General features: G+C 37.7%; 1 protein-coding gene across 7 annotated transcripts in view; it reads right to left on the bottom strand.

Moving 5' to 3' along the window:
* The window catches only part of OSBPL1A (oxysterol binding protein like 1A), a 211418-nt gene that overhangs the window by 21959 nt on the left and 173959 nt on the right, over positions 1-15500 (bottom strand). For all 7 annotated transcript variants that reach the window (XM_019741214.2, XM_019741215.2, XM_074340215.1 and 4 more), the window contains one exon: positions 9129-9204. In XM_019741214.2, the coding sequence (XP_019596773.1) occupies positions 9129-9204 (76 nt within the window). The remainder of the gene's footprint in view (positions 1-9128; positions 9205-15500) is intronic.

Below are 15500 nucleotides of genomic sequence, written 5' to 3'. Positions count from 1 at the left end.
AGGTAAGTATGTGAGGTGATGGATGTGACTGTGTTAATTAACTTGATAGGGAATTCTTTCACAATGTATACATATATCCAATCATTTTGATGCATACTTTGAATATCTTACCATTTTGTCAATTATTCATCAAAACAACCAAACAACCAATCTCATCTATTCTAAAGCAACCTTGCAGTATGGAATATGCAGATAGAAATACAATTGTTTCAAAACATCTTTCTTTAAAAATTTCATCAAGCACCTACTGTGTTTCCCTGAAAATAAGACCTAGTCAGACCATGAGCTCTAATGCATCTTTTGGAGCAAAAATTAATATAAGACCTGATCTTATTTTAATATAATATAAGACCCGGTCTTATATTACATAAGACCGGGTCTTGTATAACATAATATAATATAAGACCGGATCTTATATAGCATAAGACAGTGTCTTATATTAATTTTTGCTTCAAAAGACGCATTAGAGCTGATGGTCTGGCTAGGTCTTATTTTCAGGGAAACACAGTATTCCCACTGCCCAGAGTTTATTCCTAATGGACATTTATCACAATGCACTGCATTTTCCTACCTCCTTCACTGGAATACGAGCTCCTTGAAGTCAAAACCCTCTTGTTTAAGATTCCCAATAGTTCACACAGCGAAATGTGAAAAAAGTAAATTATAAAGCAACATGTTAAAAAAATTCTAATTTTATAAAATACATGTCTTTTCGAAAACTAACACTTTCAGCCTGGCAAAAGAATGAGAAAGCTAATAACCTTGCATCACAGAAATGGGACCACCTTACAACACAGTTGTACACACATTCATTATGCTAATCATAAAATGTACAAGAGAAAAGCAAAGTGTTAAGTAGCATAATAGAAAAAGTGGAGCAACAAAATATGCTCAGGCTAGTCCAGTCCTAAGTTCTAGGGACAGTAAAGCATTATGGTTAAAAGAATGAGTTCTGAGCAGAAAGCAGAACGGTGGTTGCCAGGGGCGAGGGGACAGGGAATTAGTGTTTAATGGACACAGAGTGTCAATTCTGCAAGATGAAAAGAGTCTGTGGGTGATAGTGGTGATGGCATTACAACAATGTTATGTACTTAATGCCACTTAACTGTACATTTAAAAACGGATAAGATAGTAAATTTTATGTCACATGTATTTTACCACATTTTTTTTTTTTTTTTTAAAGAAAAAGGACTGGGCTCTGAGATCAAATGTCCCTCACTACCTATTACTTGTGTGGCCATGAGTAAGTCGCTCACCTCTGTTTTTTATGAAGATTAATTAATTCATATAAAACACTTAGAACAGTGCCAGGCATAAGTTAAGGGAGCAATAAATGTTAGTTATCTTCATTAATTATTAATAATACATGCAAGAGTTCCAAGTTCTCCAAGACTGCACAGAGGCAAGGAGGTTTCAAAGGCTGGGCTACTTTGCCCTGTCACCTGGGCAGCTGAGCTACAAAAATACTACTTAGATGGCAGCATAGCTTTCGAGTTCTGACCTTAAACGGGGAGGGAGGGGGGGAAGGACATCTGCTCTACCTGGAGTCCCAGATGGCTGTCCTATCCAACCACCAAGACCACAGGAGTTCACTGCAGTGGTGACATGAGCCTATTCCACACAAACTCTGCTGTTTCTGGATCAGCTCTCTTCTGTATTCTGCATTTCACGTTGCTGCACACAATAGCAGGGTGAGGTTCATTTTAAAGGAATTTAAAGGATTTATTCGTTAAAGGAATGAAGATCTTTACCTATAAGTTTGATTCTGGATTCCCCCCCCCCCCCCCCCCGCCCCCAAGAACACCATTATAAGGACTATACAATGCTCACTGAGGAAATAAGAGATGTGCTGGGGGTGACAAGGCATTTTATCCCTTCCCCAATTATGGAAGATCAGATGGGAATCCTGGCCTAGGGACTTAATCTTTCAACTCTAAGCAACTCTCTGTATGTTATTATTTCTACACATATATCTCCCCGGGAAAATCGGACGTAAGTAGAATGGGACAGGAAAGTGTCTACTAGCCATTGGCTGCTCAACACTAGTTGGCTAGACAGTACATGAGTTAGCAAGACAGTGAAGAGCATAGTGTAAATTCTGGAGACCAAGGCATGAAGGACAATGTTTTATCATCAATTCAATGGGTAGATTATTTTTTTATCATTTGAGAAGCTCCTAAAAATCTAAAAGATTCTTTAAGTTCATTTTTGAAATTTAGAGTAATTTAAACACCTTTCTTCTTCCTTTTAGTAACTCAGAATGGAAACCTTCAAGAAAATATAAAGGCATATATCTGGGCAAAATGAGTGGAAGGGAAAGAAAAAGACCTGAGAGAATACACCCGGACTGCCACAAAAACAACCTCCACTTCTCAGAAGAGTATCACATGCTGTTTTAAAATATAGCAACAGACTTGCAATTTTATTGCTTCTATTAGTCTGCAATTATGTTTAATAACCTTACACTTATTTTGTTAAAATCTACATTTTCTGGATATGGAATGAAAAACTCAATTACATGTCGCTCCCTCTGGGAAATGCACGGAGACACCATTTTTAGTTCCAATACAATGAAGTTTGGTATTGCATTCTCTAGATATTACATACAACTAATTAGTATTATGTATATTTCAGTAATAGGAAAGGCACTAATGCACATTATGAAAGTCAAGTTTCAGGAAGACACATTAGCTAGAATGCTTTTTATCACTGGGAGCTTCAGTCAGCTAGAAAATTAAATATTTATGCCAGGCAATTCGACCTTGTAACCCAGCTAAAAGCAAAGCTTAAATTTATCCATGCAAATGAATAGCAACCAATGATGAAACTGAAGAAACTCTTAATTGCAACTGCTTATCAGCCGATAAACTAAGACAAAAAAAGAGAGCATTATATAAACAACTGGAAGACAAAGGCCAAGTTTGTTGTCAACAGAAATGGAAAGTAGTTTATATATGTAAACTCTAGCATTCTAATGCCCAAATGTGCAAATATTTAAGATGTGGCTTATGGACAGAAACTCAACTTAGGTCTTAGGCTGGATCGGCCTGTTCTGCAGCCAGTCTGTGGGCAGTGTCCATACCCAGGTGCATGACCCACGTACTAAGTGGGTTTCTAGGCTCTTCAAGTGCTGACAGCAGTCTTTGCTCTGTCCCTTAGATATTTATTCTGGAGGATGAAGTTGGCAATGAATCCTTTCTCCACCACATCTTTACTGCCCGCAACTACCACTGATGTAAAAAGTCATCCTTCTTACATTTAAGGGCCTCGAAGAGACAAAGGTGTCTCCCATCTTGTGCTACTTGGTCTGCTCCCTCTCCACAAGACGTCTACCATTAGTTTATCACTGCCTAAGAGGTCCTTGCCATCTGAATACCAACCGATTATGTCCAAAGCAGTCACACTAGACATCACAAGACAGCCCTCCTGGTACCCCTCTGAATGAGCAGTCTAAAAAAAGCCTGCTGCCCTCACGCCTTCTGCTATTAGTTACACCACTGTTCCTCAACTCACACAGACCAGCCCAGGGGGAACAGGGGGCTGAGTGGAAGACACACACCCAGAAATGAAGGAACTATGGAGCAGCAAAGGAATGTTTGTATGTGAACTGAACCACGCTATGGGCACCTTGGTGCAACCAATGGCAAAAACAGGGTGGAAAAGCTAAGAAAAGCTACGTGGAAAAAGGGAACTAAAAGTGTATTCCTTTTTTATTCTTCCTGTCTAGTAGCTGAGTCTTTCCAGAGTTGGGAGGCAGTGCCAGCCCTCTTCTGGAGGCATTTAACCAAAGGCTGGCTATCTGCTACCTGGGAATATGAGAGGACAAGTGATGCTGGAAATCTTCACACTGTATTCACTCAATGTACACAAAGACTGTCCAGCAATTCCCAGGCCGAGGTGCCTTAAGGGAATCGATGTCTGGATGTTCAACCTCCATACCTGCCCTTACCCATAAGAACTGAGAGTCCAAGAATGCACCTGCATTGAAGATGTCATGTTATTCCTCTTTTCCCACTTCTCCGTTTACAGTCACCCTTCTGCTACTTATTATTTTAAAAAATATATACTTTGTACCATCCTGAATCATAGTATAGTATTCTTTCCCTGAAGCGTAAAAATCTTCAGGGCACCAAACGAAGGTAGGTTTAGAAATACAGTACTGGAATCAGTGGAGCCTCTTTTAATTAAGGCACAATTAATCTGCATGACTTTCCCTGTTTCAATTAAGGGAAAGACTTGATATCAGAAACGGCCTTCCAGCCATTTCTCCCACATTGGGATACTCTGATTTCAGATCATTGTAGAGTGAGGTGGTAGAGATGCTAAAATTTGCTTAACTACTGTTGCTTCTTCTGTCTCCCATCTCTCATCTCTCAAATATTTATAATGTACCAAAATTGTCAAGCTCCAAATCTTATCTAGATCTTTACTATGTTAGATTTAGAATTCAAAATGGGGATGTTGTCACAGTGACAGATGCTAATATGCTAATATGTTTCTCTGAATCCAAAAATACCATCACACTCCTGACAGTCAGTTGACCTGGGATGCGGCTGGGCGCGGTCTGGCCCTCTGGTTATGTGGCAGGGATTCTACATCATGTAAAAGAGCTAAATCTGAAATTTTGAGGGAAAAATTTTAAAGCTCCATGGTAAGATAAAATAACTTCATCAAAAAAGTATTATATTGGCAAAGATGTGTTTCAGTAAAAAATATTTCAATTTTGTCAACACTGCAAGATATACCTGAGTGACAGGAAACAGTTACCGCATCAGGAGTTAAGAGTCCTAGCATAGCTTCTCCAGTATGTTTCCTAGAGACTGAGATGCTTGCGACTCCAATAGAAAGTAACAAGGCTTTTTGCAAGTTAGGGTTTTGCAAATTTTTGTTTTCAATAACACTGAAAGAAGTCCTCATTGAGTTGTCAGCTTATGGATCATAAAAAATTATTTTTGATAATACATTACTATCTGATTTTTGGGCTACAGTTGGGAAAAGGTCAAAGAATTAAATGACATTGCTAGATAAAAACACAGAACTCCTACTCCCATCTGTCTATTAATATGAGCAAGGTTTCCTAATCCTTGAATCTATTAAAAAATAAGAACATAATTGTTACTGAAAATCCTGTCTCATTCTAGTGGTAGGTGATATTCATTTTCAGATACCTAAACCCAACTGAAACAATCAATTTTACAAATAACATTTTACCTTTTATGTTAATATTTTCATAAATTTTGTGATATTTGTTATTTTGACTGTTCGATTACTAATATTTTTAACAATAAGTTGGTGCAAAGAATGTTTTAGTACTAAAGTCTTATGGTCACAGGACATAAATTTAAACTTTTTAATTTTTATATGTGTTTTTGTGATAGGAAAGTATGATAAGGTAATCCATAAAAGACCTTCAAAGATAAAACATTAAGTTAGGATAATATTCTATAGGAAATATGGAATGGAAATATGTGTTAAAGGAGCAAATGGAACTATAAACTTTTTAACTCTTCAAGAACAGCTTGCTCTTGTATCCAAATTTCTATGGTATTTGGTTCCACTGGAAAACTTTAAAAGAGTGATACAACATTTTCATTTTAAAGAGCCAGTATTTATAATATATCAGACCTTCTTCATCTCTTATAAAACTCAACACTAAGATTCTACGACCCTAAGATATTTAGCAAAACAGGGTTGGGACTTACACGGCCCCAGGCACAAGTGCCTACTCAAATTTTGCATCTAGGTGCCTTGCTCGTCTCACCCTTGTGCTGGCCCTGGTTTCCAAAGTCACTAAGTATGAACACCCCGCGACCTAACCTCTGGGTGAGCCCTGCTGAGAAATCCTAAAGGGATGGGACTGATGAGGAGGAAGAAAACAGGGGAAGCATAGGACAATGGGATTATGGGATTAGAGTCCTTCAACAAAAAGACAACAGGAGTAAGGAAATAAGAAACAAAGGTTTCAAACTACTAACCAGTATCCATATTAATTCTGAGCTGGGAGTCTATTTGATAAAAGCTTCAATCACAGAGAGATTAGGATTAAATTCCAGTTATGTAAAGTATTCTTTTTACGCAGCATAATCCAAGATTTGGTAACATAATCCTGCCCAAAACAGACTGAGAGGAAAAAGGAAGGGTGTCATTAGTTTTGGAAATCTTTTTAGCAAAAAAAGCACAGCACAATGTGTACATATTTGGCAATGGAGGACACGGCGGCCCGTGAGCCTGGCTGGAGAAGGTGCTGCTGAGACACAGAGGTCCAGGATGACAAATGCCCGGAGAAGGTATTCTGACTTTCCTTCCTGATTAAGACAAAATGACACCTACACCATACCTGGCAGATAAGCATCTATCGAGTTATCAAACACCATGTGTTTTGAATAATGATACTATGCCATCAAACTATATCATCATAAAGGACAGGGGTTAATTTTAGAAAAAGTTGGGACTGGACCCCAGTTCAGTGTAGAGCTGGGAGGTTTTGGCCTGCAGGAGGCTCACACTCCCCACTCGGATCTGGCACCCTCCTCACGTCGACAGAGATGTCTTAAAAAGCTATGGTTCAATACTCAATTCCCTCCACTACTTGTAAGACTTCTTATGAAAATACGAAACTAGGAATATGAAGCTAAGGCAAGAGCTAGCTGAAAGGTCTGCACATCACTTGGTAACTGAGAGTTACCCACACAGCAAGGACCTGAAGTGAAGTGTTTGGATTATTAACACTAATAGAAACGTGCGATGGGGGATTTTTAAAAGTGATTCCACTGTGAATTTAAGTGCAATTAAAACTATGGATACTATTATTTTCCAAGTTTTGACCTACTTTCTTTTGGGGTGGGTGGAAGGAGGCAGATATTGGAAGGGTCAATACCAAAAATTATTTTTAAAAATTTAATCTAATTTTCATTTGCTTTCAAGATACTCTGTACTTTAAATCTCTTCTGTTGCCCAGCATTTACACCTTTTGATTGTGTGTTTCTCCTGCCTATGAGAAGAGATCCTATGACTGAGAGTGTCCAAAGGATATTTCCAAATGTTAGATGATTCCGTTTCAATCCACATTAATAAATATTCTTCCAGAATGATAGCCTCTTATAAAACCTCAGCAGAGAACACTTCCCAAAAATATTACTTCCCCTGCAGCTCTCTCTGTGATTTTATTCAGTCAGTACTATAGATATGTTTCAAAATATTCCATGGTGCCCTTTCAACCCAAACAGCTCTGCTTTTAATAGCTTTATTTAATTATGATTCAGCATAGCATTTATTTGCACAAATAGTTCTGCACCTAAAAATAAAAGTAAACACATTCTTCTAGAGAAAGGCATATCTTTCAAAGAATGACAGGTACGATGCAACATAACATGATTTCCCATCATTCAAAAGAACTGTTAATCTCCATTTGGACAGAATGCTTGCTCTAGACATAAACTAGAGAGATTCTTAGTAACTAGTCTGAACAAGCTCATGACACCACCACTAAATCTGACACCTAGTGAGATAAGAGATGGTAGGAGATAGACTCAAGCAAGTACTTTCCACAATGGCCCAAAAGACTAAACCACATCTGAGGTTTCTGCACAAACTCTGTCAACAAAATAGCCTTGGACTGATTGATATGGTACCAATTCTACAGTAATGGTGGGTTTCATTCATTGGCAGGTTGTAAAACCAATTTAATGAGCTGAAATCACCATGAATTCAACATAACAGAAAATATCATTTGTTGTAACGATGAGTATTCTTTTGTGAAACTGGTTTTAATTTAAGCATACATGCATATTTGCATCCTTGATCACAATGGTGACTATGTTTACTAAGGGTTTGAACAATACTGACTCTGTATAATGTGAATAAATATTAATTTTTGTCCTGAAAATATCAGTTCCACAGGGACAAAAATGTACAATTAACATCTTATTTAAGAACATATACATTTGGTTTGTCCTGATGAATCCTAATAGAAATAGGATTAGAGCCCTAGGTCTTCTGTTTCTCAGGTGTAATTAGCTGTTAATAATAATACAGAGTTCTAACAAACCAGAGACTATCCTAGACATTTTACAAAAACTATCTTATTAATTGCTCAACATACCTATAAGGAACAAATTATTCTCCTAATTTTACACAGGAGGAAACGCTACTCAGGGAGGTACTGCAACTTGCGCAGGGTCTCATAGACAGAAAGTGGCAGGGCTGGGATAAATCACACCTCATTCAGGTACAGAACTTAGCTGAATTGCTCTCCACACAGTAGGATCAGAAAATATCTGTTTTAAATGAGTGCTTCTGGGATTAGCTCCTGGGAAATCACATTTAGGAAGTCTCAGTGACATTACCCCAAGCAGAGAATAGGGACATGAGAAAAATGCCAAAGTGGGCACATCACCAGTTGAAAGGATTTCAAGCACCAGAGTGAAAATGTGTAGTGACTACACTTCTCAGTGTGGGAAACCTCTTGGAATACTCCCAGCTGCACACTAGAATGCAAAATTTACAAAGGTAACATCCAGGCAGACTCTTTAGCAGCTCAGGACTCATGTTTTTAAGTTTTCATCATTCTAGTTGGTCAAAGGTCATGCAAGAGGAATTGACAGGACTTTACTCAAAATTCTAGCCTGACTGACGTCAGGACGGTGATGTGGGCTGCTATTTTAAAGGGAATCCAAGGATTTACATAATAATAAATTTTGCCCTCCCCCCAAAAACCAGATCCACCTGCACAACTCAACAGAGACATATTCCAAATACACCATGTTCCTAATGCACCACACTTACAAATTCAAACTGCAAAAACTTGCTTTGTGCACAGAAGTCTAAGTGAAATTATAGTCTATACCGTAGGGAGTCTGATCTTTCTCAAGAAATCTCTGGGTAATTCTATGGGGCAACAAAAATGAGGTTTGACAACAGGAAAAGAGCATTTTCTTTTCCTGTTTTCTTACAATGAAAAGTCACCTTAAAGCCACACTAAATGTCACCAAGCGTGGTTCAAATTCTGTGAGGAAAACTGAATATAAGATTTTTCCCAATTTCTGATTCTCAAAAGTTTCCATTAACATTGCTATTGACGAAACACATATCTGCTTAATGTTATATTACAAAATTAATAGTTAATTTACCATTCCAATACATTTTCTCAGGATGCTCCAGATACTGAAGTCATTTCTGGAAAACATAGGGGAGGGCAAGCTTGTTCTGAAAAAAAGAAAAGAAAAAGAAAGATTTAACTTTAATGTCATTGATATTGGGAAGGAAAAAATATTGTCACTAACACGAGAGCCACAGGCATACATGCATATATCTTTAAAATGTGCATCACAGATAAGGTAAAGCAAGAGTCAATATGGGGTTGTAGCCTTGTTCACTGCTATTTTTGCCCCTGGAAAGTTTCACAGCAGACCAGCTGGCCCTATGTTGTCAGTATTGTTCTCATTTGAATTCTCCCAGGTCTCCTCAGTTGGTGTCTAGCTGTTTGGACCACCTCAGAGGGACGCTGTCATTTCATCTGCTGGCATATCTGACCCCGTTGTTCGGTTCAAGACACACCTGCCATATTCTGATACTTAATATTTTACTCTGGCTGTTAAATAATGTAAACAAAATGCCATCACAGAGCCCAGCTGAAGGTTTTTAAGAAATGAAGTGGGAAAATGCAAACAAAACTATGAAAGGCAAAGTAAAATTTAGGCCCTGTATCACATACATTAGGACTTTCCCAAAGACAGTAACAATGAACAAAATTTAGCAACTCTGGATATATTGAAAAACCCCTTAGAAATTCACCTCTACAAAAGGAGCATTTTCCAAGCTTCTGCAGGGGGTTGGAAGTAGCCAGGAGGATGGTGGCTTTCTGAGGCAGAGTCTATGGCTTCAATGAGCAATACCTCTGAGCTCAGGCATGCTGAGCCAGGTGTGGCCTGCAGGAAGCCAACCAGCCTTCCACAGACCACAAGGGCTGTACGACCAGGGGGAGAAATGAGAGGTGCCCAGACAGTTTTCTGAAATTTCATTATAATGCACTCTTTTGTGTTACCTCAGGTTATAGCAAGAGATACTGGTTTTCCAGCTGCCGTTTAAGAAATACCCATGTCACCAAAATATTAAAGAAACTATTTAAAAACATAAACATTTATCTTCTAAAGAACCTCTATTCTAGAAAACTAAATGAATGAATTTGAGTTATAGAAGTTAACAAAATTTTAAGGCTCTAAATAAATAATAATATTCTTAAATCCTCCATGGTAAAATTCTTCTGATTGCTTTTTCTTTTTTAGGAACACACACTGCTCATTTGGCAGATCTGTCATCTAACCAATCTGCTGGATAAGTGGCCACAGATGGTATTTAAATCACGGTCTCCTCAATCCAAGACTATCAATCTCTGTGACTTGAACAACGGAACACAGGAATAGGATGCCATTATCTACCATTTGCATGTAAAATGCAGTTTTAGAGATGTATGTAAACTAAATTTTTCATCTCCTGTCTATGAAAGTAAGTCAGAAATATAACATACACCTAGGAAGTTGTGAGCCTGAATAAGCTTTGTGAAGACCAAATGAGGCGCTGTAATTCCCCCCAACAAATGCCTAAAATGTATATGTTACTATATTGATTAAAGGCAAGAGCAGCAAAAGGGCAAGAAAAGCAAGAAATATTTTGGAAGCAAGACAACAGAGGAGACATTCAAACTTTATTTTTATTCTCAATTTAGAAATCATCACAGGATTGCCAGCCAAGAATCACACCCAGGAATATCGTATACTCATTTTTATGCACATAACCCTCAGTGGTGTCTTATGAAAATGTAGTCATCACTCATTTATGAGGAGGCCAGGTTATCTGCAATATTGTAATCTATTCTAGGACACAATCAAAAAGCACAGGTGAAAGGGATTGTGAAAGGTAAAGGACCATCACAGAGCCCATGCTATTTTCTTGTGCAGGACAGGCAGAGCCAAACTCAAGCCCTCCCTCAGACCACATGTGTGCAATAAACTGATCAGGCGCAGCAAGAGAAACGCGGGCCTAGCCCAGGACAAATACACAATGCAGAAGTCAGCACAGTCAATGATCTCAGGGTTACTGACTGCAGCCGAAGTCAACAGCACAATGAGGCTGCCAAAGAAGGCAGGTGCAACCTCAGACTGACAGAACGAGAAGAGCAGCCAGAACACGCCCAAGGGCAACTCTGCAGTGGTCAGAGCAGAGCTAGGGTTCAGATCCACATGCTACTTTAAAAAGGAACTTTAACACCCCCACTCAGGAGGACTTATCAGAGACGAGGCAAAGGTATCAAGAAAACAAGTCAGGCAATGGCTCAAGAAAAATGTGTAGTCTAGAAGAAACAAAAGAACTTTGAGATCTGGGGAACAGTGGGCATGAGAGAGGTCTTGGGGTAAAAGAGGATGGGGCTAGGTGTGTAGAAGTAATAACACCTCCATAATCCCACACCACCACCACCTCCACCACCACCACAACCACCACCACCAGCATTCCCTATGCGCCTATGCCTGCTTGGTTTTTCTCCACAGCACTGATCAACATGTGATATGCTGTAGGGTCTCTTGAGTATTTGCTGAGGATGGCCCCCAAAACGATAGGCAAGTTCCCTGAGAAGTCATGTTTCATCTGCTGTTATATCCCTGTTGCCTAGAACAATGCCTAACAGAAAGACGGAGTTTATTTCATGAATGAACTTCGGAATTTCTAAGACCTTTTAGCACACATTATCTCTTTCAGTAAGAATTTGGTTTTGTCTGTGCTACTCAAAAGATAAGCATTTGGACCATTGATGGGAATTCCAGGACAGCTAACATTGAGCCCTGTCTTATAATTAATTCCAAAAATGGGAGAAGAGATCGTCTTATTAAGGGAGGGTTTAAAACAGAGACTGGAAGATCCTTTTTGGTCACCACCCAAAAAGGCATTCCTGCGCCCGGTGGGAAGTTGGTGTAGATCAACGAGGGCCGGGATCTTGCTAAGCGTCCGACAGAGAACAGGACAGACCCCCACAACAAAGAATTATCCAGACCCAAATGTCAATAGTGCCAAAGCTCAGAAAATCTGGCATAGAAATACAATGAGAGTTTACAAATAATCTTAAATTTTCTAGTGGCTATATTAAAAAAGTAAAAAGGAATAACATTAATTAATTTTAATAATGTATTTTACTTAATCCAATATATCCAAAATATTAGCATGTCAATACCTAATCAATGTAAAAAATATTAATGAGATATTTTATATTTTCCCCATACTAAGACTTCAAAATCCAGTGTGTATTTCACACTTAGAGCACATCTCAATTTTGCTACTAAGTTTTCAACGAAGTGAAATTAATCCTACCAAAACAATAATGTTTAATGGAAACACATCCTTATACTAGTTCATTTTTAGTTATATTAATTAAACATAATCACTTATATTAATTAAAATTACATAAGACTGAAAATTCAGTTTCTCAGTCACACTAACCACATTTCAAGTGCTCAAAAGCCACAGGTGGCTAGCAGCTACTATTGAACATACGAATTTCCGTGATTACTTCTGAAAACAAAAGAACAGAACTGCTCTCAGATTGTGGGGGAACAGCAAAAAATTGCTCAAGTATAGGAGGCTAAAGTCAATGACAGACAAAAGAGTCCACAACCTAATCATGAAGAAAATGCTAAAACTTCTGTATCATTATTTTAAAGAAGTAGAGGGAATAAAATTTTTACAAAATTAGACAGATTTGAAATTTTAAAAAATGATTTATACTGAAAAGGATACATTTCAATATTTAAAATTTTTCTCCCCACAAACACGAAAAAAAAAAAAGAGCAGCAATCAGAATTTTCAGGCTGAAACCAAAGATAAATTATTCTCTTCCCTTGGAGTTGATCTGAGAGTCATTATCCTGAATTCTATGCTTCCTTTTTTTTCTCCACACAGAGAAAAAAACACCCTGTACCAGGGACTGAGAGTGATATGTCCTGGTTCTATTTTCAACCATACAGATGACATTCTGACTATTTACACAACGACACAATAACTGGTTTTTTCACGAAAAGCCCCATCACAGTTGTTTGTTCGATGTGACACAAATGGCTCTGCTTGTTATCCCACCATTATTCCCTGCCCCACAGTGTTGTAGACAGACCTCAAACTGAACCAAATTAATTTATGAAGTGAGACTGACAAATACTGTACTAGAATCCTTCTTATTCTGAAAAAAGTTGTACGAGCTAAGGAGATCACTATCTCCCAAATCTGTAACATGTTTTTGAATTGCAGAAACTATATGTAAGGCTCATCTTGACAGAGCCTGTCAAATTCCCGTGACCTGCCCACATGCTCTTAGTCCACCTGCGGGATACCGGGCCACTGCCTTCCAGCTCCTGCTCCATGGATTACTAGGTTAAACACACAACACTGTATGCTCATGAGAAAAAAAGAGTAGAAAATGATCATTAAACAAAGGCAGGTAAAATTAAGCTTCAGCTGGAATTAGCTACCAGGTGTTTCATGCTTTTCAGGCTTGCGTTTTAATATTCATGAGGCCACGTGAGCTCTTCTGGTTTTTGCATACGGGCATGAGTGTACTCTACTGAAATACCATTATACTTGAGTCGGGGTTCTTTTTCATAGAGGATTCGTATAAAAGAACCATGGGATGGGATGGGAGCCAGGGCTACAACGAACGCTCTTACCACAGTCTGTCTGTACAACCTGGGGCAAACCTCCAAGGCAGCTACACAGCCGTACAAGTCACCTTATTTGGCATCTATACGAAGAAAAGTAATGCCCGGGACAATTACAATCACTCAGAAGAAAGTTTTTGCTTCCTTACCTGTATATCAGTTTTAAAGAATTTTAAAAATTCTTTGTTATTTTTATGAAATACAAACATATTAAGATAAAAACACTCATACTCCTCGGTGATATATCATTTGCCCACTGACTTAGCTTCTCAATTTATAAGAGCTCTTTGTATATTATAAATACTTTATTTACCACCTATACTTGGTCCAAGTCTAACGTTAGTCTTCTGATTCTGTATGTAGTATAATTTTCCAAACCAAATCTACCTGGGAAGACTATACATGTTATGATCAAAATCTATATGTGAAACTTTAAAAACAGTTATCTTTCAGTATTTTCCCTATGGACTAAATAAAATCACTTTGTCATTGATTCTATTAATAGTCACTCCAGAAATACAGGTAACTCTCTTAAATCATAACATTTTATAATCTCATTCTTAAATTTTTAGAAATTCAAGTTCTACATCAAAACCAAGATAATATACAACAACAAAAATAATCTTCTCAAGCATTTACCACATGGAAGTAAACATAAATGGGAAAAAAGAATGTGGTTCATTTTTCAAATTATAAAATAATATATTACATAACAAATGAAATCATCCACAATAAAGAATAAGCTTTTCGTGAGGGAAAAGGGGGTTAAATATATGATGGCAGGAGAACTGCCCCTGTGGGTGAACATACAACATCATACATAGATGATGTATTTCAGAATTGTACATTTGAAACTGATGTAATTTTACTAACCATTGTCACCCCAATAAATTTAATTAAAAAGAAAAAAAAGAGCAAAAAAAAAAAGAACAAGCTCTTCATCTATTCCCATCTCCAGTACCAATATAACAGCCTGGAATGCTCTCCTTCCGTACTTTTCTCCCTGCACAGGCAGATAAAAGTATGTATTTTTAATTGAAATATTACACTACACTTCACATTGTTCTATCACTAAATAATAATATACTAAGGACAGCCCTTCAAGTTGACAGACATAAGTGTATCTATCTTTTCAATACCTTTATACACAGGTAACCATGCACATAAGTGTAACTTTATATAAGTAGAATATCATGCATGCTGGTCTTATTTTTGATGCAGTCTTTACCCCTGAGTTTTGTTCTTTTTGCTTTCCAACCCACTTCCCCATTTCTGCCACTGTACTACACTGTAACCCATGTTAAAAAACTGATATGTATTTTTCTATACTTTTCTACATTTTCTCAAGTCACAAATAGAACATTCCTGTGTGCGCATACAAAGGAGTTTTCTGAGTTGAAGATTCCAAAATAGAATACCAGTTATATACACTTCTCTGTGGTTTGCTTTTCCCATTCAATACTTCGTGGAAATTTGTTCAAGTCAAATGGTAAACTAATTCTTTCAATGAATGAATATTCCAAGACAAGAATACGATATATCAGATATACATTTTGCCATTCTCCATGAAAGGCATTCACTGTTCTCATTCTTTTGTCAAAACAATGCAGCAAAAACATCTTACTATATTATACTCTTATTTAAATCTTACGCTTTCATTTCCATGGGACAGAGTACCAGGGGTATGATTGCTGGGTCAGAAAGTATCTCTATTTTACATTTCCATGGATGTTGCCCGATAACTTTCCCAAAAGGTTTTAACAGTTTCGTATTTCACCAATAATTTATGAGAGCACTTTTTCCCAC

This window comes from Rhinolophus sinicus, linkage group LG09 (genome assembly GCF_036562045.2).
Source record: "Rhinolophus sinicus isolate RSC01 linkage group LG09, ASM3656204v1, whole genome shotgun sequence".
Classification (NCBI taxonomy): domain Eukaryota; kingdom Metazoa; phylum Chordata; class Mammalia; order Chiroptera; family Rhinolophidae; genus Rhinolophus; species Rhinolophus sinicus.
The sequence above is the reverse complement of the archived record's forward strand: the minus strand, read 5'-3'. Positions and strand labels throughout refer to the sequence as shown.